This window comes from Lepidothrix coronata, unplaced genomic scaffold (genome assembly GCF_001604755.1).
Source record: "Lepidothrix coronata isolate B3197 unplaced genomic scaffold, Lepidothrix_coronata-1.0 Scaffold293, whole genome shotgun sequence".
Lineage (NCBI taxonomy): Eukaryota > Metazoa > Chordata > Aves > Passeriformes > Pipridae > Lepidothrix > Lepidothrix coronata.
In genome coordinates this window covers 314749-338004 of record NW_016690473.1, presented here as the reverse complement: position 1 = coordinate 338004, position 23256 = coordinate 314749, and the positions used below count along the sequence as shown (strand labels likewise).

The following is a 23256-nucleotide window of genomic DNA, read 5'->3' as shown; positions in this document are numbered from 1 at the left end:
GGCTTTCCCAACCTAAATGTTTCTGTGATTCTCTCTCCACTGACCTGTGCCACCTCTTCTTCCCGTTCAGCCGTGTCTGCTGGGGTTGGTGGGGTTGTCAGGGGGTACAGAGCTGGTTGTAGGCTGTAGAGCTGGTTGAGCCTCCGTGCCTGGAAGCACAGCAGCTCCAGCTGGAACTGCGCTGGCAGGAGCTGGCTGTGCCAGTGGTCATTTAACAGGTGGAGGGACGTTCAGTTTAAAGTGGGTGGCACCTGGCTGCCTTCTGGGAGAGCTGCTTGTCCCAGTGAGCCCCTAGTGCTGCTGGTGGTCGCTGCATCCCACAGCTCCTGACAGATTTAACAGAATCCAGCATTTGCACAGGGATCCCCTTCCACCCCGCTGCAGCTGCTGCTGGCATTAGTTAATGAGTGTCACAATACCTGCTCCAATTTTGCAGCTTTTAATTGGTTTGCTCTGCTATCCCAAAGGATAGTTTGGCAATTAGAGGGTGTCTGAGGCCGAGCAGAGCAGTGTTACCCCCACTTGGCTTTACTAACTCTGCTGACTTTAGTAGCTAATCCTGTAGCACTCTGAGAAATAGAAGTGTAATTAATTGTCTAGGCTGAAAATCTTCACCTGGTTTTATTTAGATTTCGCTTTTATTGCTCTTAATACAGCCAATTTCTGTTAAGGCATAACTGGTATCAGCTTCATATCAGAGAGTGAGAGGACAGGCAAGGGTGAACAACCTTCAATTCGTCATCCTGCTCATAAGGGCAAGAGGGCTGGTTCTTCCCCTTGTTAAGTACAAGGTGTCACTCACAGCTGGTACCTCCATCCTCGTCTTGGGAGTGTTTTATGGCACAGCCCGTTTTATTGCCATAATTAATTTGTGAACTCAGCCTTGAGGACTGGCCCCAGCCATACTTTGAGCCGGAGACAATCCTGGAGGGCTTTTTTCCTTCCTTTGGAGTCGGAGCAAGTGAAAAGCTCCCGTTGTAGCTAATTAATGAGGAGAGTTGTCGTTCTCCACAGGGGTTTTGTAGCCCAGTAAGTGGATTAGCAGCCGGGTGTTTTCCAGAGCTGTGGGGACACGGGCGGATGCGCAGTGCTTGGACTGCTCGGCCTCCTGCCCAGCCGTGGAGGCACAGTCCTGGCAGAGCAGGCAGGGAAACAGGAGGTGGGGGGAATGTGCTCTGGCAGCCAGAGTGTGCAAACAGTATCACAGTCAAGATGGGAGATCAGGCTTTGCATACAGACCCCCCCTGTACACTCCAGAGCGGTTCCGCGTTGCTGCAGGAGCTTTGCTTTGGTGTTAAGGGGTACACAGAGGTCTGGGAGAGTACTGGATGGGACCTGCCTGTCTTGGAAATTTCCATTAATGGAAGCTGGCTTTTTACAGCTGATTAATGGTCTAGTAGGAATTTTAGCAAGAGCTTTTTTTGGGTGATCTTTGCTGCAGGGCACATCTGTGGGTTTGCACACATTTGGCTTATTTGTTTGAACTTGAGTGATTCATTCCTTATTTCACTAAAAAAATGCCATAGCTGTGCTGTGTTACCACGTCCCACTGCAATAACCAGGATGTAAGTGTGCTCATACATGCTCCAAAGTTTTAAAGGAGCAGCTCAGGATTTTCCTCTGGGAATTTTGGCTCTTGATATGAAGAGCCAGGAAGGCATTTGGGATGCACGTGACTGTGGTGTGCAGATGGCATTTCACTGACTCTTAACTTTCTTTTGCCTCTCTAGTTTGATGGAGAGAACATGTACATGGGAATGAATGACAACGCCCAGGAGTTTCTATCTGCCAATCAGGTAAGTGTTGGTTTGCTGGGGTGGGAGAGTGGCGAGATTTTTAGGGGAGTCAGGCTATGCCCAAGCACAAATTCTAGGAGCTGTCTGTGAATCTGCTGCCCTGGGGCATCAGGAGTGTCCATGGGAAGGGTCAGCCTGGCTGCTGCCAAGGAGCAGCACTGGATGCTCTCGGTACAGGTACAGGGAGTGGGATGCACTTGTGTGCCAGTGCTGCTGTGAGTCACCAGAGCCTGGCTTAGCCACAGCTCTGCCACCAGAGAGGCTGAAAAGCTTTGCCTCACCATCCCTCACTCCAGTTGGTGTTTCTGGACGCGGTGAAGTTTCCAAGTATTGTGTGTAGCTCAGGTGTCTCCTTCCCTCATGTAGAGTATTTCCTGTAGCTAAATAGATTAACAGTTAGGGGAGAAAAAGGAATCAAAGGTTTCCTGTTTTGGAGCTATAAACCCACACGTGGAGGACCAGAATAGAAGGTGTCTTGCAGGTGCCTGAGCCTTCTCTGGGCTTGGGTGCACATGGAACAGACATGTCCATTCACTGAAGCCTTAAAACACATATGTGGGTTGGAACAAGATGATCTTTAAGGTCCCTTCCAACCCAAACCATTCTGTGATTCTATAAAGTTAAGCCCCTGCTTAGGTCCTGCTGGGAGGGGAGGACTTCAGGACGTGCCTACCTGTCCCGCTGACCAGGAGATGAGAGCTGGTCCCATGTGCATCCCTCTGGCATGGGTAGAGCGTGCTGGGTACTCAGGGCACATTCAAGGTGCTGGAAGCATCTCATCACATCCAGCCTTGTGAGGGAAGGTGAAAGTTCATTGCTAATACATTTCACCATCCCATTTTTGGGTTGTGTTGGGCCATTTTGCTGTGGGGGCCTGTTGACCACGGACACACCACTCTGTGTCCCTGAGGTTTGCTATGGCAGTGCTGTGGGTTACCAGGCAGGTCATCCATGGTGAATGTAACTCCAATAACAGTGGGGATTAAACTATGGATATTACACTGGAAACAGGATGAAAACCTGCAGTTCACCTCCTTAGAGTGTGGCAGCGTGTTGGCTCATTTCTTGGAAGTGTTGTTCCTGCTCTGGAAGCAGGCACTCGAAGCCCCTGCTGCTCCAGAGTGGGGAGAGGTTGTTCTTGCGTGAGAAGCATTTCCAGGGTGGGGAAGGAACAGCAAACTTTGTGCTGTTGAGTGATTCAGCAGAAACAAATATGTAGCCAATCAACAACAGCGTGTGGTTGATCATTAGAGCCAGGAATTGCCAGAGGTTGAGTAAATACAGAAAAGAACAGGGCGAGCCCAAGCTGCCCCAAACAGGGGTCAGCCCTGTCCCCCTCCCCAGGCTGAGCAGAGCCCACGAGCAGGTGGTGGATGCTCGTGGGGCAGTTGTCTTAGACACTCTGCTTTTAAAAAGCCCCAAGGGACAACTATTCCACAGCCTCATGAGGAAGGGTCGTCAGTGACCAGCCACAGTCCCTGGCCATGATGTCCCTGCAGGATCAGACTGGTCTTGGGCAGAACCATGGCCAGCACAAACCATTTGTGTTTCCTTCTCGGCCCCTGTCACATCCCACTTCCCCCATGGGTGGGCACAGGAGGGGAGTCAGGAGTGATGCTGCAGGGTTTGGAAGAGTTTGCTGCAGCACAGTTGAGGAGGAGAGTTGGCTTCCAAAGAAAAGCAAAGGTTATCATGTGGTGGAGGGTTCATGTACTGGGTTTGATCCTGGAGAAGGATCAACCAAACCAGCTTAGATCCCTGTAACCTGGGAAAGAGGAGTTTATTCTTATTTGTTCTCTATTTACTTTGGAGTAGCAATTAAGGATGAAAAGGGAAGAAGTATTTTTCTCTTGGCAGAGGAGGGGCAGGTACCTCCTGTTACAGGGATGGTTGTGTGCATGGAGGATGTATTGCTGCTTTCTCCATCAGTCACAGCAAGTGACTTGGAAAATAGATGGGGAAGTTTGTCTTGTCTTGCATCTCCAGTTCTTCTCCCTGTGCTAGTTTTCTTGGGACAGTCAGAGAGGAACTGGGAGTGGGACCAAGGGGTGCAAGGGCAGAGGGTGGCACCTGGGGCTCTGTTGGGATGGGTGCCCCTCTGGGATGCTGCAGTGACCCCCCATAACCTTCTCTGGGGTTGCAGGAGGGTAGTGGGAGGGAAGGTGAGGATCCCAGTTCATGCCCTGAGGGGTGTTAATGGTGGTTCACACCCAGCATGAGCTTTGGCCCAGGAGGATGGGGAGCAGCCTTCCTCCTCACCCTCACTAGCTCATCCTCTCCCCTCATTTACCTGCACATCAGGGCCTGTTTACCAGAGAGCACTTGATAGCCCCCCCATGCCTTCAGTATTAATAACACAACTCTATTATTTAAATGGAGATTCCAGATGAATTTTTATTGTTTGCTAAACCTGTTGTGACCCGAAGGAGTACATTAAACAGCAGGAGTGGGATTTCACAATCCCTTTTCAGAGGCTGCTAAACCACCAGCCCTGCACAGCACACATGGGATGTTGCTCAGAACCTTGGGATCTGTGGGGACAAAGGCAAATCATACAGACTCAGTATTGGAACCATCACACTGGAATAGATGGGCCTGGTGGGTTGGGTTCTTTTCCCCAGTCAAGATCCTGCAGCCCCCTGGCAGCAGCCTTACCTTGTCTGGTTTTTGATCTTGAGGAGGTTCTGTTGAGCCTGGAGGAGAGAAGACTCCAGAGAGACCTTAGAACCCCTTCCAGTGCCTAAAGGGGCTCCAAGAGAACTGGAGAGGGACTCAGGACAAGGGCCTGGGGTGTCAGGATAAAGGGGGGAATGGCTTCACACTGGCAGAGGAAGGGTTGGATGGGATACTGGGTAGGAATCCCTCCCTGTGAGGGTGGGGAGGCCCTGGCACAGGTTGCCCAGAGAAGCTGTGGCTGCCCCATCCCTGGAAGTGTCCAAGGCCAGGTTGGACGGGGCTTGGAGCAACCTGGGCTGGTGGAAGGTGTCCCTGCCCATGGCAGGGGGATGGAACAGGATGAACTTTAAGGTCCCTTCCAACCCAAAGCTTTCCAGGTTTCTCCAGTTTCTCATGGCAAGAAGCTGGGATCAGGGTTCACTTGCCTCTCGTTCATTATCCCCTGCCCTGCACAGCTGCTGACTTGGGGGGAAGAATTAAAAACAAAACACCCCAAACCCCTCATAAAACCCAAACAAAGCACCATCCAAAACATGTGAAAGCAGGTGACCTGCTCCTTCCCCTCATCCTCCTCGTTGGGATGGCTTCTGTGTTATGGCTGCAGTTCTTGTCATCCCAAAGGGGTTGGTCTCAGCTGAGGATGAAATGCAGAAATAAAGGAGCCAAAAACATAATGAGAGCGCTGACTGATCCAGGCTCACACCAGAACAACCTGCTTGGGGAAAATAATTCCTCTTGTTCTAGCAAATAGGAGGGACATTTGACCCCAGAAGTGAGTCAAATGTGAAATGTAATTCAACCCCAACAGAGGCCAGAGTATAAATGCAACTTGACATCTGATCAAACCATCGCAGACATTTGACCCCCGAGATGAGTGAGGTATCTCTTGTGTCTCATGGAGTTGGCAGAGCATCATTCCTCACCCCTGTCAATTTTCTTTCTTTCTTTCCCACTCCTCTCCCCAAACAAAGACAAGGAACTAAGTAATGCAAAAAATCCCAAGGAATGGGCAGATTCCCAACCACATGATGTGCTCTGAAAGATGAGTAAAAATGCAATGGTGCTGGTAAAAGAAATAAAAACACACACAAAATCAGTAGGAAAAGACATTTATCAAGGCCTTTTGTGATAAGGACAGTAACACTAGGAAAGGGAAAGACTGGGAAATTCCACATGTCGTTGGACAGGAATGAGGTTGGTTTAATTTGGCACCAAGATTTTTGCACTTGTGGGAAGAATCCTTTATAAAAATGGATTAACTACAGCTGGGAATACCCTGCAAGAAGGTGTCCTTTCACATTCTGAGTGAATAAATGCAGGAGGTGCCTTGCTGGGGAGCTGGGGGGTGATGTGATGAGGGTGTGGGAACCGCCAGGCCCTGGCGCAGCTTTGGAGACCGTTGTCCCTTGGCTTGTTGGGAGCAGGGATGTGACTCTACCCAGTCCGTGGGGGGATGTTTTGGAAAGCTTTAGAGTGGTGTTTGTCATATTTGTCCTCTCTCCATGGATATCTCTGGCTGCTGGCAGGGCAACGGGCAGCTTGGAAGGAGGAAAGAGCTGAGTATTTATCAGTGGACAGTTTGGATCCTGTGCTCTGACTAATCCCAGGAGCTTTCAGTGGGCAGCTTATTCCAGCTGAGCAATCTGCCTGTTTCTGTACCAACAAGTTAATTTGTGTGATTCCTCATGGAAAGCTGTTAAACATCACTATGGTTTATTCAGGCCAGGGAGATGCATCGGCATAAACAGCTCTGGGCTTTCAACAGTCCTTAACAGTCCCTTCCAACCCAAACCATTCTGGGATTCTGTGACTGAAAAAGCAGGATTTCACCCAACCCTGGTGGGACACCTGATGCTCATAGTGTCAGGTGTCTCACCTGGAGTGTAGAGCAGCAAAAAGGGCTTTAATTTGGGCTGTGGGCCTTAGGGCAAGACTGGGTAACTTGTGAATGGGGCTGCTCACACTCAGAAGGTAAATCCCAAGGGCATAAAGACGTTTGGGTGGGGCAGCACGTGTGTGGAATAGAAGGTGGGTTTTCTCTGGCTGCGTGTGAATCAGGGAGCCCCAGTGAGTGCAGGGGTTCTGCTGACACCCCGAGGGAGATGGAGTTGAGAGGGATGGTATTTGTGATGTGCACACACACACACAGCATCTGTCTTGATGTGCTCCTGTATAAATGTCAGCGTGGGGTTAGACACGCCTGCCCCTTCCCGCACACGTGAAATCCATCTGTGGCTGTACCTGTGTGCTTGCATGTGTATAAATCAACATTTATCTACTGTATCTATTGCCCTTTATCTCTTTACCTCCATATATCTCCGAGCTGGGGCCTGTATTAGCCATAATAGATACAGTAAGTCGCTGATCTGGTGGGTCAAATGGTCAGGGCTCTTTGATCAGCCGTCAGGATCCATTACCAGCGGGGCCTCCGGTGGGGCTGGAATTACAACTTACATTTGACTCATTTCTGGGGTCAAAACGTTCCTCTTATTTGATCGAATGACAGAAATTGTGTAATTTGTATATATCCCTGAGCCATATGTGCTCTGAGTGCCACTCTAATGTGTTTTATAAAGGCACAGCTGTCTTGGTGACTTATTTAAAATGGGATTTTGAAGTAGTGTTCTTGCCATTTAATGTCCTCATTCAGGGTTACACAAGGTTTATCAAATAATAAATAACATTTAGAACATTGGTTTTAGCATAACAATGGGCTTGCTGGTTATAAGGAACTGGACGGTAGAATAAAGCTATGTTTGGTAAATAAGCAATAATGTAGAAAGCAAGTGACAGTGTAATTAGAAATTAATGATGTGAGGGAAGCTATGGATGCCTTCCTCATGTTCTGCTAACACTCCAGACTAGACAGAGCTCATCTTGGCAGCCTGAGCTATAAAATATGCCTTCAAACCTTGTCAGAATACTGGCAGACGTACTGTCCTCCCACCAATCTCGACTGAATCGCAGCAAGATGTCAACAGTTGATAAAATAAACCTGGGTCTGGGGCAGATCCACGTGAGTGCAGGGGGTCCCCATCCCTGCTGGGGATGACTGTGGTCCTGAACTGGCTGTGGAGCCCTGGACAGTGTGAGGGTAAATGAAGATGTGGGTTATCCTCCCCTCATTCTTGCTCCTTCCTCTCTGGTAGGAAGCTGTAAAGTGGAACTTTGGGCTTCCCTCCATCAGTGGCCTTGGTGGTGATGCTCTGGCGCTGGCAGTGAAGCAACAAGATGCAATTCCTTGGGCTTAACATGTCAGTTGGTCCCTGACCTACCAGCTATGTGAATCTGAGGGAGTTTCCAGCACTTTGTTCATCCCACGAGGTGCAGCAAGTTGCCAGCACAGCCACTGCCTGGAGCTTGGGATTGCTCCAGAAGAAAAGCTGGAAGAAACCAGGAGACCATACATGTGGCTGAGCAGTTCCTTACAGTGATCCTTCTCTTGAGCCTTAAAGTCTGCATGGAAAATCAGAGCCCAAAGAGAGGTTATTCTTTGTGCAATTTCCACTCAAGTCCCCTAATGAACTTTGGTGTTTCTAATGAGTCCAACAGCCTTTGCACATGAAGAAAGTTGTTTCAACTTTCGTAGAATCACAGAATGGTTTGGGGTGGAAGGGACCCTTAAAGGTCGTCTGGTCCAACCCCTCTGGAATGAGCAGGGACATCCTGAACTAGGGCAGGTTGCTCAGAGGCCTGTCCAAGCTGAGCTTGGATGTTCCCAGGGATGGGACATCCACCACCTCTCTGGGCAACCTGTGCTGGTGTTTCCCCACTCTGTGAGGAAATAACTGGGGACACACGTTTTGGGGTCTCCACATTCTGTTGGTTTTGGCTGTTGGCTGGCTCGTTGTTTTGATCACAGGGACAGATGATACTCAGAGGCTGGTCGGTGTCAGAGGAAATCACTTATCTAAGTGAAGGGTTTAAAAAAGGGGGAATTTGTCCCCCTTTTTAAGGGGAGCATGGAGAGCTCTGCTGCTCCTGAATCTCCAGCAGCCTTCTGCTCCTTGGACTTTACTCTCTTGTGTCTGTGCAACGTCTTGGTCTCTTCCAATCTGCAAATAGTCTGTATTTTTGAAGTCTAGAATTAACCACAACAGGGGCAGAACACACCTTAAAGTAAATAACTGATGACTCCCCAGTCCCTTTACAATGATACATTGCAAATACTGCAGGAACATACATATATACATGTATAAAGACCCCCACTGAAGAGAAGTGAGAGGTTTATATAGACTCAGGGTTGAAAGAGGATTACACAGAGTTTGGCAGTGCTGGGACTGCAGGCCCCCATGCTAAGATACAGATTTTGCTCTTTCCCTGCTGTTCTTCGAGTAATGCTGTATAATTTCATGTGTTGTGCTAGAGAATAAAAAATAGAGGGAAGACATTGATAGATACTAAATGCCTTTCTCAGCAGACGATTCAGGAAGAATCTCATGTACTATTTTAGAATGAACAATAGAGTGTTACATGTCATTTATTATAATCAGCAGCTAATGGAAACCCTTCCAGGCGGGGTTTGGGAGTTGATCACAACTACAGCTGATGATCCAGGCTTGTGAATTTTGCATGAACTCCTCTGTGACAGTGAAATTTTTGAAAGGTACAGTCAAGAAGTGATTCCTGTAGCTTAATTATATCAAGAGAAGTTTCTGCTGCTGATGGAGGGCTGGCTGTAGTGCTTAAATAAAATAATAATTAAAAAGTCCCTTGGTGTTACAAGCAAAATGAACATAATCTTCAACCCTTGGTCTCAGGGGACTCCTAAGTTATTAGCAATAGGGTGTTTGAAAAACAGCCACCAAGCATCACAGAGTGAAAAGCGAATGTAACTGAGCAGTTCCTAGACCAAAATGGATGGTCTCTGCTTCTGTTGCATTTACTCTGGGGGGGGAAAAAGAAATAGCATCTTCAACAGCTGAGGATACCTGTCAGGTACCACAGAGTGTCTTGTAGGGACAGAAAACACTGAAACTGTCGTGATGGTTGAATTTCATACGTAGACATTTCATCGAGGACATGAGGTTCCTGAATAGGTTTAGGTTTAGAGGCAAAGGCTGGAGGGAGAAGTTGATCCTCGGGTGACTTGGAGCATCCACACCACACACTCTGTGACTGACAGCCTGAGGGCTGGGCTCAGCACCCACCACTCTCCGAGGTCTTCCCAGGTGACCACAGCCAGCTCTGCCCTTGGGTCAGTCTGAGCAGTAACCTTTCCTTCCCTTTCCTGAGACTTTCCGAGGTTTTCTGGGATCCGAATCAGCTCAGAGATTGTTTTTGAGCCAGTGGTAAAGAGTGTATGTATTAAGCAGCACACCTGGTTGCAGCCCTTGGTCTGTGAGGTGTGGCATCAAAAGGTGCCTGAGGCCCTTCAGCCAGAGCTCTGATTTCTTTTGGGTGAAGTCTGTAAGCAGTGAAACATTTAAAAATTGATAATAAAAATCCAATCAATGCAAAAGAGTGATTGAGGGCTGGAGGCAGCACAGCTGGAGCCCTGGGGGCTGGGAATGTGGTGGGTACCTGGGGGCTGGGGATGTGATGGGTACCCAGGGGCTGGCAGAGGGGGCAGCAGCAGGACAATGTGCATCCCCCTGAGGAGCAGCATTTGCTGCTGCTGCGTCTTGATCTAAAGGTTTACATAGAGAAAATATTGATACCAAGATGAGTTATGATAGAGGGTTGGATACGGGTGCTTTTGGGTGCCAAAATGCCATGATGGCCACCAGTGGGGCTAAAGGAAAAGTGGACCCTAGATTCCAGAAATTCCTGTGTGAAAAAGATGGAATAACTGGGACTTCTTCAGAGCACCGTGGGGCACAGCTGAGGTCCAGTCAGACTGAACAACACTGAAGGGGATCTGCTGATGGGGAGGGTGACTCCTGTGGTGTGAGGACACACGGGCTGGCTGTCCAGCAATGCTGCTGAGCTCATAAAGCCAACAGCTCATGAAACAGCAGCAAAGGATAGAGGAAGGCAGTGTGCAGTGTCCCTCAGCCAAGAAAGTGTCACTTTATCAAAGATTTCCCACTGTAAAGGGCCTACACATGGTGTACACAGAGCTGCTGCCCTTGGAGTCAGCACAGCCCAGGGCAAGGTGGAGACCTGCACGTGGGGGAACCTGGGGCAGCTCTGGAGGGAGCAGGTCACCTTTGAACAGGTGTCAGGTTAATATGGTGCTTATATGTGCTTTAAAGCCCTGACAGTGCCCCTTTGCTGAGCTGCTGCTGCTCCTGGTGGGGTGCTGGGCTGTCCTTGGGTGGTGACTGTCACTTCAGCCAAAGGCAATCCTGGAGCTTTTATGCACAAGCTGTTTCTGCCTCCGGATCCTCCAGATCCTTGTGTTGTGCTAATTCCTCACTGCATGTCTCCTGAATTACCTGCTGTGACACAGTGTGACTGGAAGCCAGGTCTGGACATGCTGGATTGATGCTGAGCTCTGAGAGTGCGATGCCAGCTGTGATGAGCAAGGATTTTTACTGTGTCCGGTTGGGGGGGGTTGGGTTTGGCTCCTGTAATGAACCTCTGGGGAAAACTCTGTTTATTTGTGGAAATGTAGCACCATGGGCCACAGGAATGTGGAAAAAAATACCCAGCCTGTTGCTCTTGGGATTTCCTTTCCCAGCTGATTGATTACTTCTTCCCTTCTCATCGCAGACCCAGCCTGAGCCAGTGTTTGGGTCTGCTGTCACAACACAGTGATTAACTGAGGAGCCACTTAGTTCCAGCAGGAAAGCATTATTTTCCACTTCAGCTCTGTATGAAGAAAGGAAAGTCCCTCTGTTGCCTTGGCTGACAAGAGAACGAGCCCTTCTCTCTGTGTCAGCTCTGGGGCTGCCCTGGGCACGTGCAGGGATGGGCTCCATTCCAGCCCCACGAGGGCCTGACCATCAGCAGAGCTTCTGAATCATCCATAGCCTGGCCAGCAGGAGCAGGGCAGTGATTGTCTCTCTGTACCTGGCACTGGTGAGGCACCTCAAGTCCTGTGTCCAGTTCTGGGCACCTCACGACAGGAAAGACATTGAGGGGCTGGAGAGTGTCCAGAGAAGGGAACGGGGCTGGGGAAGGGGCTGGAGCACCAGGAGCAGCTGAAAGAGCTGTGGGGGCTCAGCCTGGAGAAAAGGAGGCTCGGGGGGGACTTTCTTACTCTTTTCAACTCCCTGACAGGAGGGGGAAGCTGGGGGAAGTCGGGCACTGCTCCCGGGGAACAAGGGATAGGGCAAGAGGAAATGGCCTCAGCTGTGCAAGGAAAAGCTCAGGTTGAACAAGAGGAGGAATTTCTTCACTGACAGGGTTGTCAGGCATTGGAAGGGGCTGCCCAGGGAGGTGGTGGAGTCCCCAGCCCTGGAGGTGTCCAAGGAAGGACTGGACGTGGCACTCAGTGCTCTGGGCTGGGGGACAAGGTGGGGATCTGGCATAGGGTGGACTCGGTGATCTTGGAGGTCTTTTCCAGCCTGAATGATTGTGTGACTGTGATGTCAGGGCTCTGCAGGTCCTGCAGGATGGTGTGTGTCCTGAGTGCAGCCATCCAGCCCCTTACACTGAGTCAGGCATTCACTCTGACCACTCCAGAGGTTGGGCAGAGCAGTGACCCAAACTGGTTGGGAACAGCATGCTGCCAGTCCCTTGTGCTTCCACCCCTCACAGAAGGTTTAGATGTTTCCCTCTCAGGTGACACACCAGGCCAGGCCAGTCAGAGCTACAATGGGAACCAAAAATCAGAGGCAGTTAGGGATGCACTGGTCTCTCACAAGGCTCTGTGCTCTGGCACTGGATCCACCTGAAGGATGCTCATCACAGCAGCCTCAGCTCCTGCTGGCATGACCCAGAGTTCCTGCTTTGGTCCATGCTCCATCACCTGTGTCACAGTTCTGCCGAGGGCCCTGCTGGGTCTCACCCATCAGTGACACTCTGCTTCCATGATCAGCAGCCTCTGAGCAAGCCTGAATTAGATTTATCTCAAATCCAGCAAATCCATCAGCAGCCATCAAAAGTGCCGGATGTGGTGCTGTATAGCTCGTGTCTGTACATCTGTGTACACTGTAAAGGGCAAAATATGACTTGGCTTTTATTACTTTAATTAAAACATGAGTGAAGAGTATGAGATTCATATTAAATTGCATTTTCCTGGCTGCTGTGTGAAGGAGCCAACTGATCTGATTACCATGAAGATTACAAACTATCAAAGTGAAAAAGAGCTTTTTGCAAGTATTTCATATTAAACCTTCAAACATAACACTTTAAGAATAATTATAGTTGTATTACTGGAAAATGATTCATGAATTCTGAATAAATATAAGACCCTTAAAGGGAAATGTTCCAAGACCATAGTTTTCATTCCAATCTGATGAAATTTTAGTATCATTTTGCAGCTGTAGAATAAAATGAAAAAAAAAATATATGTACATATACTGTATTGAGTATATGTCAGACTAAACTAATGAGATTTTTTTCATCAACTCCAAGCACGCACACAGACAAATGGAATAGCCATCCTCATTTTCTGTAATAGAAAGCATGGAAAGAGAAGGCAGAAGGGATCTTACTGCTCACAAGTCTTTATTCTACCCTTGATTGTTAAATAATATATTTTAAGTTCTCATATCTTGCCTGCAGAATGTTTGAACTGACACTAATGGGTATATAAGAGAAAAGAGTGAGCTTAAAGAAAAAAAAGTGAGGAAGGGCTAGGATTGGGAATTTTATTAGTATTCCCAGTGGGCTGTAATAAAGATACTTTTCACACAATACAGTGAATGTTTACAGCAGACAATTTAGTTTCCTTCCAACAATTATGAGAGAAATTGAATCTCAGGAAATGTTAGTTTTCGCTAAAATTAGACATAACAATAAAGATACCCCTGGAAGTTTATTAAGGGAGGGGAAAAAAAAGAAAAGCCATCAGTCTCTGGAAGACAATTTAGCAATTTTATTTTAAGAATTCCAGATGACTTCTAAACAAAACCACACACCTACGTGGCGCTGAGAGCTCAGGCTCCCCGTGGGGGCTGCTTTTCTCTTGAGGAGCCTTTTTTTCCCAGGCTTCAGGAATTCCTAGTGCATTTTGGCAGCAAATACCCAAAAGGTGCCTGTTTCCAGGCTAGAGAGGGATGCCCATCGCTTCTGCAAGTAGATGGGGCACAAGGTAGCAGCAGGTCATGTGCAGGTCGGGGTTCTGCAGGCCTGGGAACCCACACAGGTATCAAGAGCAAGTTATTGGGCATTTGAACGCAAGTTCAGGAATTAATTTCTCGTGCTCTCACAGAGATGCTGGTGATCAGAAAAGAAAAGCTGCTCTGTAAAGCACAGAAAACTCTGGAGCTCTCTGAGCAGCTCATGTGATGGTGTTTAATTTTTGAAGCACTGCGTGGTTCTGCTTGCCCTGGTTTCCAGATTTCTGTATCAGGGAATGCTGCAACATCCCTGGTGGAGACAGCTATTTTCTTCTACTTGTGTGATTTTCCTTTTGCCCCTGCAATCCTTGGTCTCTGACTTCTGCCTCACTCTGTTCCAGTCTGGAAAGAGATTCCTGTTATTTGATGTCAAAATAGGGAAGGGAGGAGAAATGGTAAAAGCTGATACAGCTTAGTTTGAGGCCAGGCCTCTCTAGTGATCTTCCTTGAAAGGATCTGTCCTGTTTTGATTGTATTTGGGGCCACACTGGGCTGATACTTTTTGACAACACCAAGTGGGACTCTGGAGATGCCCAGTTTGGTACCAGTATTAGCAACAGAAGCACATGACTCTGGGTTGTTACAGGTTTATGGAATTATCTAGGCTTCGTGTGGGCTGGGATTTGAAAGCTGGCAGATGCAGCCCTTGAGTACACTGGGAAAATGTGAATTTTTACCATGAGGTCGATGTTTTGGCTTTGTTACCTGCGTCCCTGTTGTGGTCAGAGCCTCCCCTGCCTCTCCATCAGCATCTCTCCCTCTCATTTTGCCTCTTCCACTTCTACCCTTTTCCCTTGGAATCTTTCAGGCTCTACCTGGCGGATTGTAAACTAGTAAAAATAATGGAAAATCCTCTCCAGCTGCTCAGTGAATAAAATGTTTCAGTTGGTTTGGCTTCCAGCTAGTTGGGCTTGGTTTTCTCTGCCTCCTTCATGCCTTGCATGTTGGGTTGGGTCTTGTGGTCATGTGGTGAAGGTTGTGCTGGTGTTGATGTGAGCCCTCTTGCACCTTCATCTCCTCTGCAGAGCTATTCCCTGTGTCCACAAATGCTGTCCATGACCTCTAGAGCTGTCAGTGCCTACAATGGTCCTTTCTCACCACCAGCCTTGGTTCCTGCTACAAGCTCCTGGCTGTGACCAGCAGATTGCTGTCCTGGCTGTTTTTCTAGATGGAAATTTGTCATTACTTTAGGAAAACATTGCTATTTTGATTGTTAATGTAATGGTTTTCCTTTTTGCCTTCCTCCTGAAAGGATGGTTCCTACTCTCACTGCTCATTTTGTCCAGATTGCTTAATGCTTTAGAAGGAATTTGATGAGTATCTGTGATTTAGGACAGAGATGATCCCCCCACATCAATGTGTGTGTTCCTGCCTTTTTTAGATACCATACATAAGCCTGGCTTTAATAAAGAAAAAAAAACTTGTTAAAATTGTTAAAGATAAAATCTGTTTGTTTCCCAAAATTCCTATATTGGAGGCTTAAGGCTGAGATTTTCACACCTACACTGGGGCTTTGGATACTTGGCTCTGCACCATGTTCCAGTTCTCACAATTTTGTCACAAGTCTCTTGGTGCTTCCTGCTTTCCCTAACAGCCCAGCACCTTTGTGCTCCTGTGACGTGACAGCTCCTGCTTGGGATAAGTGAGGAAAAGAGTAAAATTCTTGGAGTTGTGGTTGTGGAGGAAGAGTCGTAATTGTGGCACTCAGGAACTCAGCAAATGCAGAGGAGGTGGAGAGATATCCTGGGTGATTATCACAGAATCATGGAATGGTTTGGGTTGGAAGGAACCTTAAGATCATCTTGTTCCATGCCCTGCCGTGGGCAGGGGCACCTTCCACTAGACCAGGTTGCTCCAAGTCCCATCAGACCTGGCCTTGGACACTTCCAGGGATGGGGCAGCCACAGCTTCTCTCACCTTGACCATCTCATGGACTGGGAGGACTGGATTTAGTGGGCATGGTGGTATTCAGTCAAAGGTTGGGCTCGGTGATCTTGGAGGTCTTTTCCAACCTTAGTGATCCTATAATTCTAAGATCCTCTGACTGGCACCTTGATGAGCTCTACATATTTAGGGCCTGTAAGGAGTAAGAGATCCCAATCCCATGAGGGAGTCTTGCCTCCCTTGGCCAACCAAACCCAGTCACTGAGACTGGAATTGGGTAGATTCTCTTCCATCTCATCTCAGGGTTTGCTTTGGCAGAGCTGACTCAGAGGTATCTGGCTTTGGCACTTCTCCCCTGTGCCCGAGCCAGATTCTGGGGCTGAGGGTCTTTGGGATAACGTGGAAAACTGATTTATTACACTGGTGATTTCAGTTAATTTCCTTTTCCCATTTTGGCAACTTCCTGGCAGCCTGAAATGTTTTTCAGTGGATGGATGGGTAAAGAATTTCAAGCTGCTCTTGGGGATAAAGAAGAGGGAGGGGAGGGAAGAAGGTGGCATTTTACAAAGCATTGGTATGTTCTTAATTTTAACAAAATAAATATAAAAAAGAGGTAAACAGCACCTCAGCTGCTGAGGCGACAGGCGCTTAAGAAGCACTGAATAAATACATAAAATATATTTGCTGAAGGCATTTGTTTTTGGAAGTTTAAACATTAAACATGCCTGCTTCGTCTGATACCATAATAAAGCAGGGATGTTCAAAGAGCCATTCGTGGTGCTCTGACTACAGCTTTACATCTTCACTCATGTACCAAGGAAGCTGCATTACATCAGCAATGCCTCAGTGAGTTTTGCCCCCAGAAGGGAGAGTAAGTGAATTCTGGGAGGGATTTCAATGTGGGCTTGGGTTTTTTTGTGGTGCATTTCCCCTTTCCTATTGATGGACGTGGATGTTTTGGTATTGTTCCCTTGTAAAGTGCTGGGGCAGGTCCAGGGGAGGCAGCAGCTCTGCCTTTGTCCCTCTATCCCCAGGCTCAATAAGTGCTGGCTCAGGGCCTGATGAGACAAATAAAACAGGTTTGTGTATTTAGGTTTTTAAATTACGGGATAAGGAGGAACACAGATACTCAATCCATTAAGAAATAACTAGGTGGGTGATTCACTACCATTTGTGTAAATGGCACTAACTCTGGTCTGCCTGCACAATTTATTAATACTTCACGGGAGGAAAAAAAAATTATTTTAATCTCATAATGGATGATGAGCTGTGAAATTGCTTCTGCAGCAGCTGGGCACCCTGGGGGAGGTGCTGGATTGCACCACATTATGCAAGCCATCCCCCCATCTCTGCCTCCCTCGTGCTAATCAGACACGTCAAACCTGGGCAAAGGGGAGGGAGGGGCCCTGCTTCTGCTGGGGTTTATTACTTTCTTAGGTTTCAGCATATATAGTTTTCTTCTCAGTTTGCTTTGGGGTCCTAGGTCTGACTTGGGAAGCATGAGGGCTCAAATCTGAGTACATTTGTTGTGGGCGATGCTTTGGGCTTTCATGGGAACATGAAATAATGAGAAATTCAGCAAATGTACCGGGTCTGACCCAGGTTGTGATGATTTAACCTGGCTCACACCCTTGCTTTGCAGGGGAGGGTACCAAGCTGTTACTGCTCTTTGCTCTGCCTTTGTAGCTTTGAACTGGGACCATAAACAAGACCAACACTCTGAGTGCTGTGGATTTTCCTTGGAGCACTGTAAGGACAACCTGAGGTTAAGCACTTTGGTTCTGTGTGGGAAGATAATGCATCTGTGTAGTGATGGGAGCAAACCAGGGGTAGTATAGGGCCATTTAGGAAAAAAAAAAATGAAGATTTTGCCCCCTTAGCAAGCATGTGATGGAGTGTTCTCAGGTGTGCATGTGTGTATCTCGTGCCTTGTACACGCCAGTCCTCGTGGCTGCAGGTGTGCAAGGACTGCACAGAGCTTCAGTTTAAATTTTGTGTTTGCTGAGAAGAGCAGAACCTTAAAAAAAAAAAAAAAAACAAAACCCAAAAAACCAGTGACATCTGGGAGGAAAAAATCTGAATTATAGATGGATTGTGTTGCCATTGTGGCTTTGCTGGAGCATCTTGCTGCAGACCTCCCAGTAAAGGCATGTTTGCCAAAACACCCATGGCACAGGGCATGGCTGTGGTGGCCAAGTACTGTGAGTAGGACATGCCTTTTGAGATGAAACTGTGAAAAACTTGGTGCAAACACAGCATCCATGCGAAGTGTGGCTCAAAGGGTTTTTTTTTTTAATCCCTTAACCCCACACCTTCAGTTTGGAGCATAAGGGAAACACTCCAAGACAAAATCTGAAAGGGGACAAGCATGGTACAGAGGGTAGTCTCCTTCCTGCTCTGGGTCCTTCTGGCTTGACTGAGGGCAGGCTGAATTAATTTCTTAGAGTGCTTTTCACTAATTCTTCCTTGCCTGAGCTCCATTACTGTTTTCAGGCCTTCTTATCTCCTGACCTGCTTACAGTGCATTATACATCATTGTGTAACATACCCCGGGCTCAACACACACCACCAAATCCATCCAGCCCAACAATGGATTGCTGTGAGTGCACTGAGCTTATTATGCAAGTTCAGTGTGCCATGAGACAAAAAAAGGCAATTATGTAAAAGCTGTACTCAAATAATTCCCCGAAATGCGTGATGTTCTTGAGTGGAATATGATATTCCTTGTGTTCACTTCTAGGCAAGATATGGGGAAAGAAAAGAATTTATATGTGTCTGGCCTAGTCAGACTAATTTTAGATCCCATTGGCTCCTGTCTCACTGGATGTACAGTGCCTTTAATAAATTTTAAAACCAGGCAAAAATCATTGTAAACAATTTTAAGGAGGCTGATTGTGAGGCAGATGACAGAGGCTGCACTTTGCCACCATGGAGCAGAGCCTGCACATCTCCTGGCTTTCCCTGGAGCACTGCCATGTTCACTTTGAGAGACTGGAGAAGAACAGCCACAAAAAAACACACACAGTGAAATGAAACAGTTCTCTTGTCAGTGTGGGTAGGTCACTTAAAAATAGATGAAATTAGATATTACTACGGGTAATCCAGGAGCAACTGTGCATCAAACGTGCCTCACAGCCCTGGCCCTGCATGTGGAGATACAACAAAGGGATTTCAGGAGCTCTGGTTATTGCTGATGTTTGTGTAAACCAATATTGAAAGCTTCTAAAACACTGTCAGCAGACTTTGAGCCTTACTATCCCAACTGGGCAGGGCTTGGACCAACCTGGTCTAGTGGAAGGTGTCCCTGGCCATGGCAGGGGGTTGGAACAAGATGATCTTTACAGTCCCTTCTGACTCAAACCATTCTGGGATTCTGTGATCTGCTTATTTGGAAGTGGAAGGTCTTTGTTAGAGGGACGTGGTGTTGTCATACAGGGTTGAGCCTCCTGAGCTGGAGATTGGGGGGTTTAGATGTAGCAGCCCCACGTGTGCCATAGGGGGGTTCAGATGTAGCAGCCCCACGTGTGCCATAATGTGAATATCCCAGCATGGATCAGGGCAGAGGGAGGGGTTGTCTGGACATGCTCTGCCTGGTGAGAATGGCATTTTAGAGAAGTAACAACAGCAAGTCTGCAAAGCAGTACTTTGGGGCTTGTTTTGTACCTGGTGAACTCCCTGCTGCTAAATGTTGATGTCAAAAGCTTAATGGAGGTGCAAGGAGGGGAAAGAACCATAAAACCACACGAGGCAGGTGAAAGGATGGGGTGAATTGTTCTGTTCTCTGGGATTTTTGTCTCTCCCCCAAAATGCTGGCAAGCTTTGGCCAATTTCTAGGTCAGCATGTTGACAATCTGCTGGTCTGGTTGGTTAAGTGGGTCTTCAGTTCCTGGGAGGACAATATACGGTCACTCCTGCAAGTGGTTTAGAGAGCTTTTCTCTCCAGGATGTACCTGGTGGCATGAGAAGGTGGATCTGGAGGGCCAGTTGGTCCAGCAGGTTCACGTGGAGCTCCCTCTGGGACATGCTGGGGGTCTGAGAGAGTCCTACTCTGCCCTCTCCTACGAGGGAGTTGCTGCCTTGCCATGAAAGAGGGAAAGGCTGAGATATCCGATTACATTTTTCTTCCTCTTTATTCCTGGGGGTATCCACTTTTCCAAAACTCATTTTTGCCTTTGTCACTGGGGAGTTAGAGGTCTGTCTGTCTCTCTTCCCTCGGAAGGATAAACACAGCATTCCTAATCCTTTGTATACCATTGCCTGCTGCACTGCTGCTCCATGCATGTGTATCTGCCTTTATGGAAACCGTAACCTTTTCTTGAACCAGAGATTTTCCTGAGCAAGAGCCCTTTGGGATCTGAGTGGGCTTTCCTGGATACATTTTTAATAAACACAATAATTTGACTGCAAACCCATTACCTATCCCCTGTTTTTTCTGTGGGATAGTCATTTCCATGCCTGCAAAAACCACTAACTCACAGGGCAATCAAAGCAGGAATGACAACCAGGATAAAACTGGTATGTGTTGTGATAAACCAGTCCATCTTCAGCATCGTGCACTGTGGGTTTATATATTGCCTATAAATAATGGCCTCAAAAAGATATTAAATCTTTAGAAAAAATCAAGCCTAATTGTAACTATATTTTTGTTTTCCATTTTGGTTTATGTACAGTATATGACTTCTGCAGAGACATTTTTATTCCAGGAAAATGACAGGCCAACAAGAAGCCATAATTGCACTGATTTTTAGAAGTGCCTGCATTACTACAGATCTGATGTACTGCAAGACATGAATCAGAAAAATTCTATTAAAAAATCTCTTGAATGGCTGACACAGGAGTATTATCCACGATGATTAATTTGACTTGGTCATTATGAACACAGACAAGTCTGACAAAATTGCATTTCATTCCCCACTGAATTCATAAAATCACTATACACATAATAAGAAGTTATAGTTCTCTGCTATCCACTATTCTTGACAGGATTCCAGTTCTGGATAAGATACTGATTAAAAAAAAAGAAAGTGGAGGGAGAGAGGGAGTTGGGAGGTTTTTTGAAAGCCTACAATAGGGCTGATTTCTTTTGCTGTAAATTGTTCATGGGACTCCATTGTTTTTACCTTTTTTTTTTTTGTCAAGTGGTGATGCAGGTCAGTGGCAGCTTGGACAATATCAAACCTCACTGTGAGCTTTTAGTGACATGGGAGGGGATGCAGCAAAATTGTTCACACGTGTTTCACATCATGAGTGCCAAGAAGCCCTGTTGGGCTGTGTCTGAGGAGCAGGACCATCACTGCTGCTGCCTCTGCTCAGCCACAGCCACAAACAAGTCCTTGCCCAGCTTGAATCTCAGGGATTTCCCATCATTCATGTGATTAGTAAGAGCTGGTACCTTGTTCTTGGTTTCCCACCCCCATAACGGAGGTACCAATGGACAGAGAGTCCCAAGAATGTTGTTTCTGGCTTTGGTGGCATGTAAAATGACCCCCAAAAATTCAGAATTGGGTGCATGCCTCCCAAAAACTTTGTATTTCTGAGTGAGCTGAGATTCTCTGTTCCCTCTGAGTATTGCTGGCTGGTTTCCTTCGCAGCCCCATCCCGCTGAGCACCACAGCACCACACCAGAGCCGTCCCTTTGCCACTGTGGCGACTGCCCAAGGAGATCAAAGATTATTAGGGCAAGCAAGAATGTTTAGGACCCTAATACCTCCCTTCTGGGCGCATGTGGTTTTATGAAACACACATGGGTTTATAAAACTTGTAGAAAAGAGACTTTTTTTTGAGCTGTCAGATTGGGTCGAAACCATCCAGCAGGCTCGGCTTTGGGAAGAGCTGTGGCTCCAGGTCTGCGTGGGATCTATAGGAGATGGGAAAAAGTCAACTCATGTGAAGTTTAAAGGTATAAACATCCAGCTAATTCAAAGCCAGAGCTGTCTTGGAGTGCTGGGGTTGAGCTGAGGGCTGGCTTTGAGCTGCAGGTGGTCATGGGGTGTGGAGTCTGCATTGGAGCAATGCCCACACGGTGGGAGAAATGGAGAAAAACAGGGAATGTGGAGGGGTGGGCTTGGTCTTTGGGTCAACCAGCACTTGTTTGGGATTTGTGAAGAAAATAGTTGGAGTTGTTCAGCCTGGGGAAGAGAATGCTCCAGGGAGAGCTTAGAGCCCCTTTCAGAGCCTAAAGGGGCTCCAAGAGAGATGAAGAGGAACTTTGGACGAGGACTTGGAGTGACAGGACAAGGGGAAATGCCTTAAAGCTGAAGTAGATTAAATTTAGCTTACATATTAAGAAGAAGTCCTTCCCTGTGAGGGTGGGGAGGCCCTGGCACAGGTTGCCCAGAGAAGCTGTGGCTTCCAGCTGTGGCTGGAAGTGTCCAAGGCCAGGTTGGACAGGGCTTGGAGCAACCTGGGCTAGTGGAAGGTGTCCCTGCCCATGGCAGGGGGGGTTGGAACGAGGTGATCTGTAAGTTCCCTTCCAACCCAAACCATTCTGTGATTCTGTGATTTCAAACCTCACTACTCTGGATATGGAAGAGGAGCACAGAGGAAGGCAGAGCCCACTTTCCCACAGGTCTCCTGCTGCTCTGCTGTGCTCCAGACCTCTTCCTGAATATTGTGCAGGCCCTTCCAGGGTACATTTTATGTTCATGCAAGAACTCATTTTTCTCTTTTCAACTTCCTTCCCATAGTAAAAAACCCGAGCATGTGAAAATTAATGTAGCAGGGGCTGGGAACACTTCAAAGACAATTTGTAGATTGTATGTGACTGACTGTTAATAAATACTTCTTTACAGTATTTATCCACCTCTGCCCACATAATTCATTGGCCCTGCTATTCACACTCTGGACTCTGTGTGCAAGGATGAGGCAAATCAATTTTCATCCCTGAGACCCAGAGCTGCTGACGCGGAAAATCAGCACTGCTTCCCTTCTTGGCACGGGGCTTTGGGAATCACAGGTGTGAACACAAGCCCTCTGGCATCCCTCCCTGGAGAAAGGGTGCCAAAGGGGTCCATACCTCTGCCCACAGCCCCCCTGGGTCACCCCACAGAGATCTCCCCTCTGTTTCCCTTGCTGGCCCCAGAGCATTTTGCTGGAGTTTGCAATGTCCGAGTGACTCCCACTTTCTCCTGCCACCTCCACTGACATTTCTGTCCCTGTGGCTTCAGTGCCTTGAATGAACACAAAACCTCCATGGTTCCCATGATGGAAAAATGTATCAAAATCCCCTTCTTGCAAATATGGCTGTGCCTGTGTGAGTAATGTGTGGTAGGAGAGGAGTTTGGAGTCTTTTAAGAAATGCGGGTAGTTGGTCTTCAGGAAGCTTCAATTTTAACTTTTCATTGTGTTTGGACTCTTTTCCTGTTTATATGGCCCAAGATCTTCTGTCAGCCTGATGTGTCCTGCAGCTGGTGTGGCACATGGTGAATCTTTTAGGATGACAAAGCCATCCATGTGCTTCTCTGGCTTCTGGCGTGATCTGATGCATCATCCAGCTTTGGTAGGATCAAGATACCCCCAAATCCACCTGGCTGGTTGTCTGCATCCCCTTCCCAACAGAGCATGTGGTGCCAGTGAGAGGGTGCTCTCCCTGGCACAGCCCTCAGCCCTGGGATTGGGGTCCTGCTGGGATTGGGTTGTGGGCATTGCCATCACTCCTCATGGGATATCGTGGGCACCCCATAAACTCCATCTCCTCCCTGGTATCTGTGCACACCAGGAGCTCAAGC

The 23256-nt window shown here is 47.6% G+C and overlaps 1 protein-coding gene across 1 annotated transcript in view; it reads left to right on the top strand.

The window, feature by feature from the left end:
- TOX2 (TOX high mobility group box family member 2) overlaps window positions 1-23256 on the top strand; it is a 152145-nt gene that overhangs the window by 58818 nt on the left and 70071 nt on the right. Inside the window, exon 2 of the mRNA XM_017837152.1 lies at window positions 1731-1796. Within this exon, the coding sequence (XP_017692641.1) occupies window positions 1731-1796 (66 nt within the window). The remainder of the gene's footprint in view (window positions 1-1730; window positions 1797-23256) is intronic.